This window comes from Lagenorhynchus albirostris, chromosome 19 (genome assembly GCF_949774975.1).
Source record: "Lagenorhynchus albirostris chromosome 19, mLagAlb1.1, whole genome shotgun sequence".
Taxonomy (NCBI): domain Eukaryota; kingdom Metazoa; phylum Chordata; class Mammalia; order Artiodactyla; family Delphinidae; genus Lagenorhynchus; species Lagenorhynchus albirostris.
The window spans coordinates 26,588,944-26,605,233 of record NC_083113.1 but is presented as its reverse complement, the minus strand read 5'-3'; the positions used below and the strand labels follow the sequence as shown (position 1 = coordinate 26,605,233).

The 16,290-nt window shown below is 54.6% G+C and overlaps 1 protein-coding gene across 2 annotated transcripts in view; it reads left to right on the top strand.

The window, feature by feature from the left end:
• Positions 1–16,290, top strand: part of ZNF423 (zinc finger protein 423) — a 327,403-nt gene that overhangs the window by 194,082 nt on the left and 117,031 nt on the right. For both annotated transcript variants that reach the window (XM_060130610.1, XM_060130611.1), the window contains exon 5: positions 6,150–6,234. In XM_060130610.1, coding sequence (XP_059986593.1) covers positions 6,150–6,234 — 85 coding nt within the window. The remainder of the gene's footprint in view (positions 1–6,149; positions 6,235–16,290) is intronic.

The window sequence follows — 16,290 nt, the reverse complement described above, 5'->3', positions numbered from 1 at the left end:
CCTGTGCACCCTTTATTTTGGGGGTGCCTGACAGCTAAGGAGAGTCAGAAACGGTCCCTGCCTTGGGGGCTATGAGGTCAGGGGGAGCCGCAGGCCCATAACCAGTGGGTTTCGATGAGGCAGGGGAAGTCTGAGCTACTGGTGGGTCCACATGGGCCCTGGGAATGGTGACCAAGGGGCACCAGCCAGTGGGCCTGGAGGCTGCATGACCCTTAGGTGTCAGAACGGGCCCGGGGGTTCCCATCAAGTCTGTGTTGTCTGTTTCCAGACCGAGGAGATGCCAAGCAGATCTCGGGGGTATCTTTCCCTGGAGAGCCACTGCTGGTACCACTGGCAGGGGGGCAGGATTTGGGGAAGGGCCACCTGCCACAGGTTCCTGCTGGAAGACAGGGATGTCTGCTGAGGGTGTTTCACTGTGGGATCAGAACTGGGGCCCGGAACTCCGGGATTTTGAGGGGGAGAGAGAGTGAGAGAGAAGGATGGCGGGAGAGGCTGAAGGGAGAATCTGCAGTGGGGGCCCCTAAGGGGTCTCCTGGCCAGCTCCCCACAGAGGCCAGTGAGCCAGAGGCCCTGACCAAGATCACCCAGCTGCAGAGGGAAACGTCTGAATGAGGATAGAGCTGTGTGTCCAGCTGGGGCCTGAGGCCTCTCCTCAAAGCCCCGTCTGTAGCAGAGAGCTCCTTTTAGAGGTGATTCATTGGTTGATTAAATTTGTCCTGAGCGCCCATTATTTCTGGTGTGTCTGGCAGCCAAGGAGAGTCAGAAATGGGCCACTTTCTTAAGGCCTTATGACTGAGCAAAGCCTTCTAGGTAAGGGTCCAGTGGTCACCCTTCAGAGGTCCTGAGCACAGTGCGGTCACGGCTGCCCAGCTCTGTCCCCCTGAGCCTCAGCTTTCTGCCAGCCAGTGTGGGTGGATTGGGGAGGATTTGGGCCCTGGAGTCAGATGGCCTGCGTTAAAATCTCCCCCTTCCAGTACCCACTTATGATTTGACCTCTCTGGGCTTCGGTCCTCACCTGTAAAGCCAGAGGGTAATAGCAGTACCGCTAGTAATAGCAATTGCAATAGTGTCTACTTCCAAAGCTGGCATCACCTGCGAGGGACCGGGCGGTCGTTCTGCTTTTCTAACCAGCCTCTGCTCTGGTTGGCCGGCACGTGTTCCTGCTCAGTTGTCAAATACTGTGACCGTCTCCCTGCTGACCTCAGTGTTTTGCCCTGAGGATTAAATGAGTAAAGACGTGCTGGGCATGTAGCAACCACACTTGTTGTTTTCCCGTTTATAATCACACCTCACATTTATTGAGGAATAAGGATGTACCAGGCACACCCAGGCACTTCCTATCTATTTAATCCTTACAACGCTCACTTTACAGATGAGGAAAAGGAGGCAAGGAGCAATTAGGTAGTTTGCTGTGAGCCCTGCAGTTTAAAGAAGCAGAGAAGGGATTGGAGCCCAGGGAGTGTGTGGTGCCCCAGCCTGAGCTCTTGACCAGCCCTTCAGCTAGCACCTCTGGAGCCCATCCTAGTTGCAAGGGTGGGGTCCAGGGCGGTCAGCCCGGTGCTCATGCGGTGGGACAGTGTGGCATGGCCGGGCCCCTGCATACCCTTCTCCCGGGTGCGCTCCAGCCCCATCCCTGCCCACACTGGGGCTCCTGCCGGCCATGGGGCTGCTTCTAGCGTCCCCAGAGCCTTTGGCTATTGAAGGCGGGATCCTGTATCAAGTACTACTTCGTAAAACCCCTACTGTGTGGGCACCCACTCTTATATTGTTTCCATGGCAACACCCTGGACCTTTGCCATGACCTTGGCTTTGGTACAGAGGGGGCCCAGACTCAGAAAGGTGGAGCCACGTACCCGAGGATGCACAGCTGTGCGTGGGAGTGCGGAACTACGAACCCGAGGGGGCTTGTTTTCTGGGAGCCTGGAAGGCCTTCCTCTCCCTGTTCCTGGTCTTGTGAGAGAGAAGGGAGCTGGAACTCACATCTAGAGGCCTGGGCAGATGGGCCATTTGCAGAAAGGAGCTAGACAAAGCCCGGGTACCTCCCCAGCGGAGGCACAGCCTCTGGGGCGTCGCCCCCTGCCTGGGCACGCCTGGGGGCAGGGGCCCAGCTGTCTGTTCGCCCACCCCTCCCTCCCCCAGGGCTCACACATACAAGAGCAGACTCTGGGGCCTGCACAGGGGCTTGGGGGCTGGCAGGCCTGGACCCTCGGGAGTGTATCCATAGCAACCAGCTCTCTGAGGACTGGGTTCCCATGGGGCCGAGGCTGCTGTTGGCTGGAGCGAAGCGGTGAGGTTTCCGCCTCCCCCTCTGTTTACGGGTAATAACAACATCACCCCAATTCCAGCCCCTTGTGGGCAGACCCCGGCCCTCATCGACTCACCAAATTGCCACGGTGCCCCGTCCGGTGTGGGGTGGGGAGGTAGACTGGGTGCTTTCACACTCCATCTTCCTGCAGGGTAAACAGACAGCCAGGTTCACGGGCTTTCCGTCACCCAGAGCAGGGCTGTGTGGGGTGGTCTTGGCGTGGAGCCAAGAACGGCAGCTCAGACAGTGGCTCTGGTGGGCGCCTGCCTGGGGTCCAGTCCCAGCTCTCCTGATCACCGGCGCTACGCTTTGACCAAATGATTTAGCCTCTTGACACTCCACTTTCTCCGTCCCTAAAGTGGAGCTTGCAGACTCATTCAGAGGAGACAGTGCCTGCACGTAGTAGGCTCATGATAGGTGCTCAGTAAATGTGAGTTGCAATCATGATACGGGAATTCAGTGGCAGTGGCTGTCTTTCCCCTCTTCTTCCCTTTCCCTCTCCACATCCTCAGGCATGTTCTCTTCCTGCCCCGGGACCCTCTGGGTTGCTCGGGCCACGCTGGGGAAGGCAGCCCTGGCTTAGGTGCCAGGGTTCAGCGTTGGCTCTCCTGGGCTGGGCCCCGGGGGAGGCGCTTATGCAGAGGAGGTGCTTTGAATGCCAAGTTCTAGTTTTCTGTGATTACGTCTCCTAGCGGGGGCTGAACCTGCAGAGGAGGATGGGGTCTTTGGGGGATAGCAAGAGGGAGACGGACCCAGAGGAGGTGTTGAGGGGAGGATGGGGGGCAGCAGGAGGTAGACAGAGTGAGAATCCTCGCCTGCTCTCCCCGTGCTGTGTTCCACAGCCTGGCCTGGGCGCCTGCTTCTCCGGACCCTGGGCATCCCTGGTCTCACATGCAAGGCCCAAAGGGCCCTCTTTGGGTGGGGGCATATGGGTATACATGTGCCTTAGTGAGTGCTGTGCTGGTGAACCTGTGTGTGTGCAGGTGTGTGTACGCCTGACTGTGAATGTGCGTGTGTATACCTATGAGTCTACATGTGTGTCCACAAGGGTCAGTGCACACCCTTGTGCCATAAGTCGCTTGTGCGTCCGTGGGTGCATTGGGGAGCGATGGGTGTGATGGCTGTCAGGGTTCCAGGGAGAGAACTGAAAGCGTGTGTGTTACTGGGGATGCTCCTTGAACTTGTGGTCCATGAGGATGTGTCCACTTCTCTGGGGGTGTTGCACTTATGTGTCTGTGTTACAGGGAGCAAGTGGGTTGCTGTGTGTAGGGGTTGTGGGTGTGTGTGAGGGTCTTGCGTGTTGGTGGTGAGTTGGGGCGAGGTATGTAGGATGTTTGCAAGTCTGTGTGTATATCCTCACGTGCGTGTCCGTGCCTGTGCATACGCGCTCTGTGTGTGCGTGTGAACACCCAGGCTCTTTGGTCAGCAGCTCCTGTGACCACTCCCCTGGGATTCCCCGGGAGCCTGTTGCCCCACGAGGCAGGGCCCGGTCCTCTTCCTGCCACTGAGGGGGGACATTTGGGGGTACCCTGTCGTCCTGCCCAGGCAGGCTCCTGTGCTTTCAAGCACAGTGAACTTGCTTCATTCATCTGCCCCGCGGAGGAATAGCACTTTGATCGTGAACTGCCCCCCGCAGCCGTCTGGACAGCCGTGGCCGTGGCCGTGGCCTCTAGAGACTTCCAGCCAAGGAGGTGGGGGGCACAGTCTCCCTTGTCCAGCAGGCTCCTCTGGGCTTCCTCCGCGTGGAGCTTCCTGGGGCGTGCTCCATTCTTGCCTTTACTTCCTTCACTCATTCATTCATTCATTCATCCATTTAAGCATCGAGGACTCTTATACTTGCCAGGCAGAGTGGGTGAGGGACACATGTGAGAGGGAATGAATGATTTTGATGGTGGAGAAACCCAGGGGCCTTCCTCTCTGTGAGCACAGACGAGGAGTTGAGCCGAGGTAGGTGCTTTGGGACTGTGCCCTTCAGAAGACTTCAGTCCCTGCTGTCTCTTCTGGCCTGAAATCTCCTCTGCCTGTTGTGAGGCTCCCCTGTTCTGTCCCCACCAGACTCACCCATTACTCCCGGGTGTTTCCGTGCCGAATGCCTGCTTCCGGGCCCAGCGCTGTGGCTGCTCTGAGGACATACTGAACGCCCAGGTCTCCCGAAGCACTGGGAGCAAGGCCCTCTGGTCTTATCAGCACGGGTCCTGGAGCCCCAGCGGGGACCCTGCCTGGAGCCCGGAGCTCCCAGCACCAGCTGGTCCAGTTGTTTCTCCATTCCTTTATTCAACAGTCTCTCAGCAGCAGTAGGAATCATGATGAAAGTTCAGTGCTTATTAGGCACTCGCTCTGCGCTGGGCCCTGTGTTGGGTGGTGGGGATCCAGGATCCCTAGTCACCGTGGGATGACTTCTCTTTGTCCCTTCTGTCCTCATAGAGGGCGTGGCACATGTTATTTCACAGCTTTGCTCATTTGTTCCACAAATGCTTCCTAAGCACGCAGTCCTTTCTGGGACCCCACAGGTGGACAGAACGCGTCCTGGCCCTCTGGGTGCTCACACTGCAGTGCGAGCAAACAAATCAATTGGCCACGACAAAATCATATGCGGAGCAACTAGGTGCTTTCAGCATAAGCTCAGGGGCCTGGGCAGATCCTAAACTCACTCTGGGGTGGGAAGAAAAGGCTTCTCAGAAGAGGTGCGATTTGAACAGAGTCCTCAAGGATGGTGAGGGTATTCCAGGTGGAGGAAACGGCATAGGCCCGGAGGTGAGGCCAGGCCCTTCAGAAGAACTGCAGCTTCGGGTGGGGCTGAGGTGGGGCTGCGACAGCTGAGCCCTCTGGTGGTTCGTCCTGGCTGCGTCGTTGAGGGTTGGGTCTCAGTGCTCAGCCAGGAAATCCAGAGTCTTGCCCTCTTTTCCAGAGGCCGAGGGAGGCCCCATCATCCCAGGACCCAAAGTAGTCTTCAGAAAACTTGGGTACTTTGGATTCCCATACCACCCCTCCCTCTTCCTAAAAACGCACAGCCACAGCCCTTCCCCCACTCAGGCAACACACCTCTGTCCACGGTGGGCTGGTTTCACACTGAAGCTCCACTCTTTGGAACCAGTCTTCGAGAAGCTTTGACACTTTTCATGTTCTCCATTTCTCTGCCCCCCTCCCCACAAAAGCAGTTGGTAATAGCTCCCCGTGTGTGGAAGCCAGCTGTAGGATCACCCGGGGCCTTGTGTGTCTAGGGCAGATGAGGAATTCTTCATTCACCCCTGAGTGTCAGAGCTGATGGAAGCAGTCTCCCCTGCTTGGCCACTCGGTTCTTAGGGTAGGTAAATAGATGAGAGAGGAGTTGGATGGGTGCAAAGAGAGATGAATGGATGGGTGGATGGGTGGATGGATGGGTGGCTAGATGAATGAATGGGTGTGTGTGTGTGTGTTTAGACGGATGGGTGGGTAGACAGGGGGTAGGTAGACAGTGATGGGTAGACAGATGGATGAACAGACGGATGGATGAGTGGATGCAGCAGGCATAGATGGGTGGAAGATGGGTAGATGGATCTGAGCATACCCCAAGCAGAACAGCCTGCCTCAGCTTCCTTTCTGTGGTTCTGCTGTGTGCCCTCACCTTGGGATGGGGCAGGGTCGAGCAGAGGAGCAGCTCCCTTGCAGTGGAGCCTGTCCCCACGTCCCCAGGCTGAATCTGAGCTGGATGCAGAGGCAGGTGGGGAGAGAATGGCCTGGAGAGAACTGGAAGTGGATCAGAGCCATTCTGGGAAGTCTTGAGCCATGGCCTCCAGGAACTTTTGCTTTCTGCTCTGTTCTGCAGCCTGGCTGTCTAATTCCTTTCCTTTTGGTTTCCAAACAGAAGAAGACGTACCAGTGCATCAAGTGTCAGATGACCTTCGAGAACGAGAGAGAGATCCAAATCCACGTTGCCAACCACATGATTGGTAAGCACGCGTCTCCTCCCACCTGTGCTGCGGCCGCTCCTCGGGGTTGAAATGTTTGGTTCCAATCATCATTTCACTGGCTTGTAGCTCAAAGGATAGAGTCACTGCTGCTATTTCTGCGACATTTCAAATGGGACTAAAAACGTCAGAACTGGAGCACTTTCTCCACCCGAACCTTCTTTTCGCGCGGCTCCACTCCCATTGCAGTCCAACTTTTGACAGTCTCTTCCATTTCCCAGCATAAATTTCCCTCCATTTCTGAAATGAAGTGCTTTCCAGTTGTCAAGCACTCAGGGGCAATTACGCTTCAATTTCGTATGTCATGGCATCAAATAGATTTAACTGCTCACGTTTCCCCACGAAACGTGGGGAATTCCTCAGGCACATTGTCAAAACAGAATGCTTACAGAGTTATTCCGCTGCTTTTCCCATTCCTCTTCAAGCGGTCTTGGACTTTGGGAAATTCAGCCTTTAAAGAAGGGAGCTTTCCAAGTCCCATCGTGTTCCCACCTGGCCCGAGGGATGGAGGGAAGCCTTGAGGTCTTACTTGCCTTCTGTGGGTGGCTGTGGTCTCCCTGGCGGCTAGGGAGGCCCTTGCTGTAAGAGAGGGCACAGCGGATTTCTGGTGGCATGGGGCTAGCCCAGGGGGTGGGTTTGGCAGTGAGGGCCTTGAGAACTTCTGGAATCTTGGTGCCCTGGGTCTTTGGCGGAAGCGTGATCACCTTCTCCAAGACTCCCGCAGTCTGAGTGATGAAAGATCAGGCCTGGGTTGAGCATCCCGACCCTGACTTTCTCTCCATTTTTCTGCCTCTCATACGTTCTCATTAAAGTCTTAACAACAGCCATGCCAACAGACTGCTGCTTTACAAAACCCTTGATTGTGTACATTAAAAAAAGTTCCACCTCAGTGGATCCTCACGAACTGAGCACACTTGGGTAACCAACACCCAGGTGAAGAAGCAGACCATTCCTGCATCCCAGAACCCCCCCTCGGCCCCCTCCAGCCCCTTCCCCCACCAACAGAAGGGTCTCAGCATCGTGATGCTAACACCATAGGTTACTTGTGGTTGTTTCGCGTTTTATGTAAATGAGATCGCACCGTCTCTGCTCACTTGTGTCTGGTGCCTTTTGCTTGTTCATATTAGCGCCTGTGGTTGGACATTGCCCCTTCTCACGGGTGTATGCTATTCCATTGTGTGAACACATCACCATTTATCTGTTCTTGATACACATACTGATGGGCATCTGGTAGTTTCCTTTGTGGAATTGTTTCAAATACTGTGCTGCTGTGACCATTCTTGTATGGGTCGTTGGTGGACACTCACATGCGGTTTTAATGGGAATATCTCTCCGACTGAAATTGGTGGGTCATAGGATATGAGTAGGCTCCCCTTCAGTAGATACAGATGAATACACTTCCAAAGTGGTCGGTTGTATGAAGTCTCCCTCCCACCTCAGCCTGTGAGAGTTGTTCCGCATCTGTGCCGTCATCCACACTGTGCCTAATAAGGCCGTTCTTCAGTGGAGCTGTGCTCAGGGTGGCTGCGGTCCCCTGGTCCCCGCCAGCTGCTGCTCAGTGAGTTTGGGTACCTAGCGTCCCAGTGACTCGGGGCAGGTCCCCTGAAGGCGCTGAGCACAACTGGGTGCCTGGTGGGGCTCCCTCAATGACGAGGGGACATGAGAAGCACGGGAGGGGCAGGGGACCCTGGGAATTCAGCCTGACAGGAAGGCTGGTGACTTTTTAGTTCCTTCTGTGTGAGAGGCCCCTGCTGAAGTAGAAGAAGGAAACTACTCTGTCCGTCACTGGCTGCTGAGCGCGCTTTCACGGCAGTGTCAGGGAGGTGAAGACGAAGATATCTAAAAACGTTTGCTTTTGCAGCAGGTGTTAATGTGTGCTCTTGTTTGTAAGTACGAGAGGCTGACTAATTGGACCACGGTGAGTCAAAGGTGTTTCTCCCCGCCTCCTTTCTCCCTTCCACCTTTCCTTTTGCGCAGCACCTGGAAGCTGGGTGTCCACAGGTGGAAGGCGAGGGCTCGCTCTTAACTAGAGTGGTGGAAGATGCGAAAGGAGGGTTTGATTGGCACTTGGGTCTCTGTGTGAGCAGAGGGCGGGGTCCTGCAAGAAGTCCCGGCTGGTGGCTGGAAAGGGCCCCTCACCAGGCTCGCTCCGCAGTGCCGTGAGCTGGCCTGTTCTCAGGATGCGCGGGGTGTGGGGACCTGGAGAGCAGGCAGCAAAGAGCTGTTGGTCTCAGAGCCTGAGCGTCCAGGCAAGACGTTTGTGCAGCTGCACGAGGTCTCATATGCAGGCCCTTGGCTCATGGCCATGAGGCGCGGACCAGGGACCTGCTGGAGCTGCACCTCTGCTGGCAGGGCTGTATCTCCCCTCTCTCTGCCCTGCCCCCCTCACCTGCCCTTCCTTCCCTGACCTCATCACCTCCATCAATCAAAGAACGTTGAGCATGTGCTGCATGTAGAGACCTGGGGTGGTCCCTGTGGGTGATAGAGGGTGAAGGGGACATGGCCCCTGCCCTCAGAGACCTCACAGCATCCCGCAGAGGACACCACAGCACCACTCTGTGCAGTGGAGGGAGGTCACACTGGGTGAGGATGCTAACAGCTGCCGTGGACTGAGCCCCACGACAGGCCGGGTACTTACGTAGCTTCTAGTTCTCCACCTCACAGAGGAGGTTTAATGACTTACCCAAGTTCTTCCAGCCAGGAAATAGCAGAGCCAGGGTCTGAATAAAAACCAGGCTCCCTCCACTGTGTGTGGCTCCCCTGCCAGGGCCTGTGGTGGGAGAGACCCAGCCCTACCCTCAGGGGCTTCCTGTCCATGGGGGAGGCTGGTGGGCATCCAGTAAGCACAGTGTAGTGAGGTGGATGCTTCCGGAACAGGGACTGCTGGATCCAAATAAGTCCATCAGGAAGGCCTGGGTATTGAAAGGTAAGGAGGCGTTTTCTCTGTGGTTTAGGGCCATCCCTGGCAAAGGGAGCAGCTTAGCAATGAAGGACAGTTGCTAGAGAACAGGGTCCTCGGAGAGCTGATTGTAAGGAAGAAGCAGGTCCTTGAAGGATGTGCTGTGGTTCGGCTGAGAAGGTGGGAAGCAGCATCTGTGGGAGGACTGTAGGGTGAGCAAAGCTCAGAGGCAGGGGCAGAGGAGGTGGCTGGGGAGTGGACGAGCCTGACTTGACTAGGACGGAGGCATCGCACGTTGTAATGTCATGGGCAGTGAGGGTGGGGAGGTGGCTTGGGGCTGGACCATGGAGGGCCTTGAAGCCCAGGTTAAGAGATTCAGGTTTGGACTTGACCCTGTAGGCTGGGGTCCAAATCTGGGGGCCCCTTGGTGGGTGTTTTATTTGGTTTCCCTTGAGAACCAGGAGAGGTGGCAGCCATGGCCCATATTCCCACAGAGCACAGTTGATGGGAGCTGGGCAGCAGCTGAGACCACAGGCCCCACCAGTCCCTGTTGTGAGTTGGGGGGATGCTTTGCTCATTTGTGGCCCCTGCCTGGCCCCTGCGGGCACCTGAGTGTACAACCTTGGGCTTACACGCTAGGGAGCCATTGAAGGTTTTGGAGCAGAGTATGGCCTGGTTGTAGCTGGGTGCTTTGGGGAGATTAATCTGGGTGCAGTGTTGAGGGGGAAGAAAATGGGATGAGAGGGCACGGTATGGACAACTAAGTGGGAAGGTATCAGAACAAGGTTTAATAGAAATCCTTGAAAAAGTAAGCCAACGAACAGAAAACAATAGTTAAATTCAACAGAAGAAAAGTAATGGATCTGATGAAGATGATTATTGAATTTAAGATGTCTAGAGACTGGAACTTAATGGAACGATTCTAGGACAGATAATACTTGGGAGAAGTTAATATCTGATGGAATGTTTGCTTTGTTTATTGTCTGTATGCCTTTAAAAAATAAACTCGTTATGCAAAAAAAAGAAGCAAAAAAACCCAGAGACCTGCCCCGTCTGGTCCAGAGGTGAGGGAATGAGGCAGGGAGGGAAGGGAGGAGGGAGGTGATGGAACTTATATTTGGCCTGTGCTGTGTGCCTGTTGGCCCTGGTGGCTTGGGGAAGGTGGCGGGAGTGACCGTGGGAGGTGTGAATGGAAGAGAAGCAGGTGCGCGAGCTCTGGCTGGGGGCTGGCGCTGCAGCCCCGGTAGACACTGTCCAGTGTCCCTGTGGACAGCTTCCCCTGCTAAATGGCCCGAGCCCAGAGTGGCTGCCTGGAGCTGGCGGGGGTGAAAGCCCCCCTTAGTGGCACCGAGGGTACTCGGCACATAGACGTGACGCCGTTCAGCTTGGTGGCGTTCTCATGAACTTGGGGCTCCGGGGGTCTGAGGCAGGCCTCCCCAGGGACCTGGACTGTGGGAGCCCACCCCCGGGGGATGCTAAACTGACCTTTTTATAGCGGGGTGGGGGGGTGCCTCATCGTGGCTTTGCAGCCTCCAGACCCCGGGAGTTACGATGACTCAGGGACATGTCTCCTTGGAAACATTTTCCCAGCACCCCTCTCCTGGCTGCCGCTGGTGAGGGCGTGATTTGGAGCTGATCGAAAGGCAAGGGTCTTTTGAAACCTTTCAGTGGCGGGGTCTCCTTTGAAATCCCCCCTCCCCACAGACAATGAGGCCCCCCTTCTCTGGGCTTCCCCCAGCTTTTGAAATGGTTTTAGACACTCCCTCCCTGAGCAGGCACATCAAAAACTGGGAGCAGTCCACAGTTCTGTTCTGTGACCTCCTGCGGGGACGACCTGGCTCCACCCAGCTGCCCCTTCCTCACCTCCCCCTGCGCCCCTCTCCCCCGAGATCCGCCCCCCCCGACACCCTGGAAGATGGCTCTGCGGGAGGCCCCCGCCTTGGGCTCCCCGGGGCCTGCTGAGGGAGAGCTGAGGAAGGCTTGTGGGGGGCCTGGCCCAGAGACAGGGCCCCCCGATGGCTGGAGGATGAGCGTCTCCCCATGTGTGTTGGGCGTGTTCTGTACAAGACGTGAACAGCCCCCCCCCAGGGCACTTGGGGCCTCAGAGCCCCGGGAAGCTAGTCCGCCTGCTCTCTCCTCATCTCCTCATCCGCTCGCAGACCTCTCCCCTCCCGGTCTCTGTCAGGCCGATGGCTGGACGAGGGGTCTGAGAACTTGTCCTTGAAATAACGAACTTGCTATGACCCAGGTTGGCCCCAAGGGAGTGACTCAGCCTCTGGGCCCTGGTGTCCTAACTCAGGGCTTCACAGGCCCCTGGGGGGAGCCCCGAGGAGGGGCAGAGCTGGGAAGGGACAGTCCTTGGGGGAACTTGTCAGGGACGTTTGCCCTCCGTGTCCTTGGAAAGTGGCTGTGGACCCTCTGGCAGGCAGCCAGGCCAGAGCTGGTCCCGTCCCGGTGGGGCATTAGTCATTCTGAAGATGTTATTTTCTTGGTCACGTCAGCCTCTTTCCCTGGGTGCCTCTTAAGGCCTGGGCTTTGCTGTCGGCAGTGAAGAAATGGGGGGCATTTGGAAGATCAGCCTCTCCCACCTCCTGCTCAGGCCTTTAAAATGCCCCCCATGCTAGGCGGGTGGTTCTTGTCTGTCTTCCTGATACTGTGGCAGGATGGGCCCTGGTCCACCTAGAGGGGAAGGGTCTGCTCAGGGTGTGTGTGTGTGTGTGTGTGTGTGTGTGTGTGTGTGTGTGTGTGTGTGTGTTGGAGAGAGAGGGAGATTTTCTGCCTTCTAAGTCTTTAAGAAGCACATCCCAGGAGACATGTTGAAACCCACCTTTCAGACCAGGTACCCCCTCTTTCTGAGGCTGTTTCCACACCCAGGACCCTTGCTGAAGACCTGGCCTGCAGTATTTTTGGAGAGGAAGGAAGGTCTGGTGTGGAAATCAGTGTTTCGCCCTCACACCAGGGAAATCCAAAACCCTCAAATATGACTGAAGAGAAAAACATGTGAAAAGGAAAAGGAAAAGGAAAGGGAAAAAAAGGTTCCTGTGCCTTTCTGTTGGGAACACATCTTGCTGAGCAGGGCTGTGCTAGCTCTTTTGTGGTGCTTTTGATTCAGGTAACACCACACACCCAAAACATCTGTCTAACCTTAATATGTGATAAAACTGTCTCCCTCTGCCCCCAGAGATCACGTTTCAAGTTCTGGGACTGTTCTGTCAGGATAACAAGCTTGTACAGAGAGCCTATCATCTAATTCTTTCTTCTTCTTCTCCCCCTCCCCTCTCTCCTTCTTCTCTTCCTCCTTCTTTATCCCCCAGGTAGGGCACAGTCACTTCCCTCCTTAACAGCCCCCATGGATGAGGGAACTCACTTTCCCTGACTTTGAATCTCATTGGTTGGTTTAAGGAGGCTGTTGATCAAGTACTTTGGTCTATGAAGAATCCGTCATTTCTGGATTTTAAAATAGTGGAAATTTTCTCATTTTGATCGATTTCATCCTTTTTATAAGGCCCTCCATAGGTGGGTTTCTTTGAATAGTAACCTCAGTTCAGTAAACGTGATTGAGATCCTCAGTGAGGAACCGCTAGCCAAGTTGGGAAGGGGGTAACCTGAAAGGGTAAGTTAATATCATGTCACTAAGTCTAAGATACAGAAGCTCAAAGGACAGGCATGTTGCCCAATTTGGGCATTCCAGGAAAGCTTTCAGGAGGAGGTGACACCTAATCAGGCTCCTAGAAGGTGGAAGGTAAGGTGGGAGGGGCCTTCCAGGCAGAGAAAATAGCATAATCCAATTCATAGAGAAGAGGCCCATGTAGTTTGTGGGGAAATTGTAGACAATTCAGTATCACTACAGAATAAATTTTGAGGCAGGAGTTAGGTGGGTCACAGAAAAGGCTGCAGTAGAGTAGGTGAGAGAAGATGAGGATATTGGTTAGGAGGGTGTGGCTTGGAGAAACACTTGAGAGGCAAAACCAGCAGGATTTGGGAATTGAATGGAAATGGGAAGTAAGAGAAGTTAGGAATGACTCCAAGGTCCCAGGCGACCAGCTTCTGAGTGACAGGTAGAAGATGATACCATGCCTGAAGAAGAGCTATTGGGGGTTAGCAAAGAAGGTGATGATTCCAGCAGGGATCGTTACCATCTAACAGGACTTACTGAGTATCAGGCCCTGCTGCCAATATCTACATGTGTTATCACATTTAACCCCGCGACAGCTTATGAGAGGGGCATTGTTGTTCTCCCCATTTTGTACACGGGGAATTGAGGGGATGTGTCCAGTGTCAGTAAGCTGCAGGTGGGGGATTTGAACTCAGGCAGTGTGATTTCAGAGCCTGGAATCCTCTTAACGCCTACACCTGGAGGCCCATCACACTTAGTTAGCTCGAGTTTGTTGGCAATTTGTCCTTGCAGGAGCTGCCTGTGGCCTATCTGAATGTTGGTGTCTGGCCAGCAGTTGGCCGCATGGGTGGGGAGCTCAGGAGGAAGGCCTTGGCTGGAGGAGAGGTTTGAAGGCCTCAGCACAGATGGTGAGGCAGCTGGGAGAAGGGAGGGGCATGAGGAGCGTGGGGTCATCTATACCCAGACAGCAAAGTGCTTCTGGGCAGCAGCGTGAAGGGCCACAGAGAGGCCCGTGGAGGCAGGCTGAATGGGGTCTGCTGGACTGTCCTGAGGATGACCATCGTCCATGAAATCAGACGGAGGAACAGGTTGAGGAGAGGTGGGGAGACCAGCAGTGTAGACTTGAATTTCCAGGTTCCAGACTGGGAAGGAAGGGCAGAAAACAGGAGCCGAGGGGTCCAAGGGTCAGAGGAAGCTTTTGCATTTTGAAGAGGGAAAGACCAGAGTATGTTTCTAGGCTAAGAGGAGAGAGCCAGCAGGGAGCAGAGGAAGGATGGAGAAGAGATAGCGATGGAGCCAGTCCTGGAGGGTCAGGGCCTGGGGCCTTGGCACCATCTTGATGGGCCAGCCCGCATGCACGGCCTTCTTCACGTGCTCTCCGTGCCGTGGACTTGGAGGCCTGTGTTGTTGAGTTGACTTTGTTGGATGCCCTTTACGGTCATTTGGCTGCTTGGGCGCAGCTGACATGTGAGCAGTTTCCCTTGCATCTGCTTCTGGCTGAGCCTCACTGGAGTGACGGCAGAAAACAAGGGCCCTGCAACCCCAGGGCTTGGCCTGCTCTGTTCTGAGCTCCTAGTAGGTGCCAGAGTCTCACACTGGGCTGTGGATGCCTGTCCAGGGCTCCCTTCGTCACGGGTCCCTGGGCTTCAGTGCGGAGGAAGTGGGACGCCTCCTCTTCTGACTGCAGATCCCTGCCCTGAAGGAGTCGGGGTGTCCCTCACTGGCTGACTGGTCTCACAGATGCCCCACCGGGTGCAGTTTCCAGCCCATTTCCCTGGGGAAACCGAGGCAGGGAGAAGGGAAGTGATTCCCCAAAGACACACTGTGAGTCGTGATCCTGACTTGCAGTAAGAATCCAGGGTTGCTGATGGGAGTGTTTTCTAAACAAAGACACTTTATTAGGAAGTTACTGATTTTAGTTTATCCAGAAGATCTTTATTAAGCACCAACAGTTTGCTCAATCTTTTGTAGATATGAATATTAATTAGAAACGTGCACACGTGTGCACACACACATAGAATGTAGAACTCTACAGTGAATCAGAGTGGTTAAGAGCACTTCCAGCTCATGGTTAACTAAGTTATTTGGCCTTTTGTATGCTTCAGCTCCACATCTATAAAATGCCCTCATCTTAACATAGCTGTACTAACATAGCAGTTTAGGCAGGTCTCGTTCAGTGACACGTCAGGGATGCAACTCACACTGACTACAACATTCAAAAGAGAGTTATTGAAAAAAAAAAAAAAGAGAGTTATTGGCTAATGTAACTGAAAAGTCTGGGGATACATTAGGTAGCTGGCTTCAGGCATGGCTGGATCCAGGGGTTTTTAAGAAAGTCATCACCAATCTATCTTTCTTCCACCTTCTCTCAGCTCTGCTTTCTCTTTGTTGCCTTCATTCCCAGGTGGGATCCCCTGGTGCCAGTGACAGACAGCAGCTCCCCACTCAGTGGTCCCAGCAAAGAGGGGCATGTGCTTCTTCATCAGCAGAAGAGGTTTCAGGACCAAGGCTTACTGCCTCAGAAGCGTCCTAAAGCTGCCCAGGAGGCAGTCATTGTAGCCAGGGAGTTGGAGTGGGTTGACTGGTTGCGCTGGCCCTACCCACCCTCCCTGGACGCTGAGGTGGGCCAGTATCTGCCCCTCGTCCCCCCACAGTGGGAATGGGGAGGGTGATCTTGAAAAGAGAAAGGGTATCTATTTTTCACAAGGAGGGGGCTGCACAAACAGTAGAGGGTCACCACCCCTACCTTTTGGGGGCTGTTTGAAGAATTAATGACTTAAAATATATGACAAGTGCCCAGCACATGTAAGTTCTTAGTAAGTGGTAGCTATTAATATTAATATTATTATTATTAGTCCCTGTGGCAGGGACTCATTAAAGATAGTGACGCTGCTGCTAGAGCCCTTGTTTAGAGAGGATGGACTGAGCCCCTCTGTGACCACGCTGAGCCTCCAATCCCGGGTGGCAGTCCGTGGCAGCTCAGAGGTTGCTGCTGAGGGCTTCCCGGAGGATGAAGACTGGCCCTCTGCCTTTACCAAGTTCCAAGGAGCTGTGCCTGCAGGATAGCTCCAGGAGGGGTAGCTTTCATCAGACGGGTTTATTCATTTACTCCTTCATTCATTCAGCACTTTTTTTTCTTTCCTGAACACCTACTCTGTGCCAGGTACTAGGCGTAGATGTTGCAGTAAGACAGACCAAGTGCCTGCAATCCTGGAGCTAGTGGGGATCAACTGTTAAACAAGAAAACAAATTAAAAATCCCGACTCTTGCAGAAAGCGATATGTTCTGTGAAGAAGAGAAGGGGCAACCACGTGTGTCCAGGAGCAGCGTAAAAACGTATGACCGGCAATGGCCTGGCTAGGAGGTGACTTTGGCTGAGAGCGAGGGCCCGGACTAGTTTTAGTTTTGATCGGATGCATGACTGCCCACCGACCTGGACACCTGAGCCTGCTGCTGTGCATGCCCTTCCCCCACAGGAAGGGGAGATCCTAGAGGGTGGTGACACATCGTGGTGAGAGCAGCC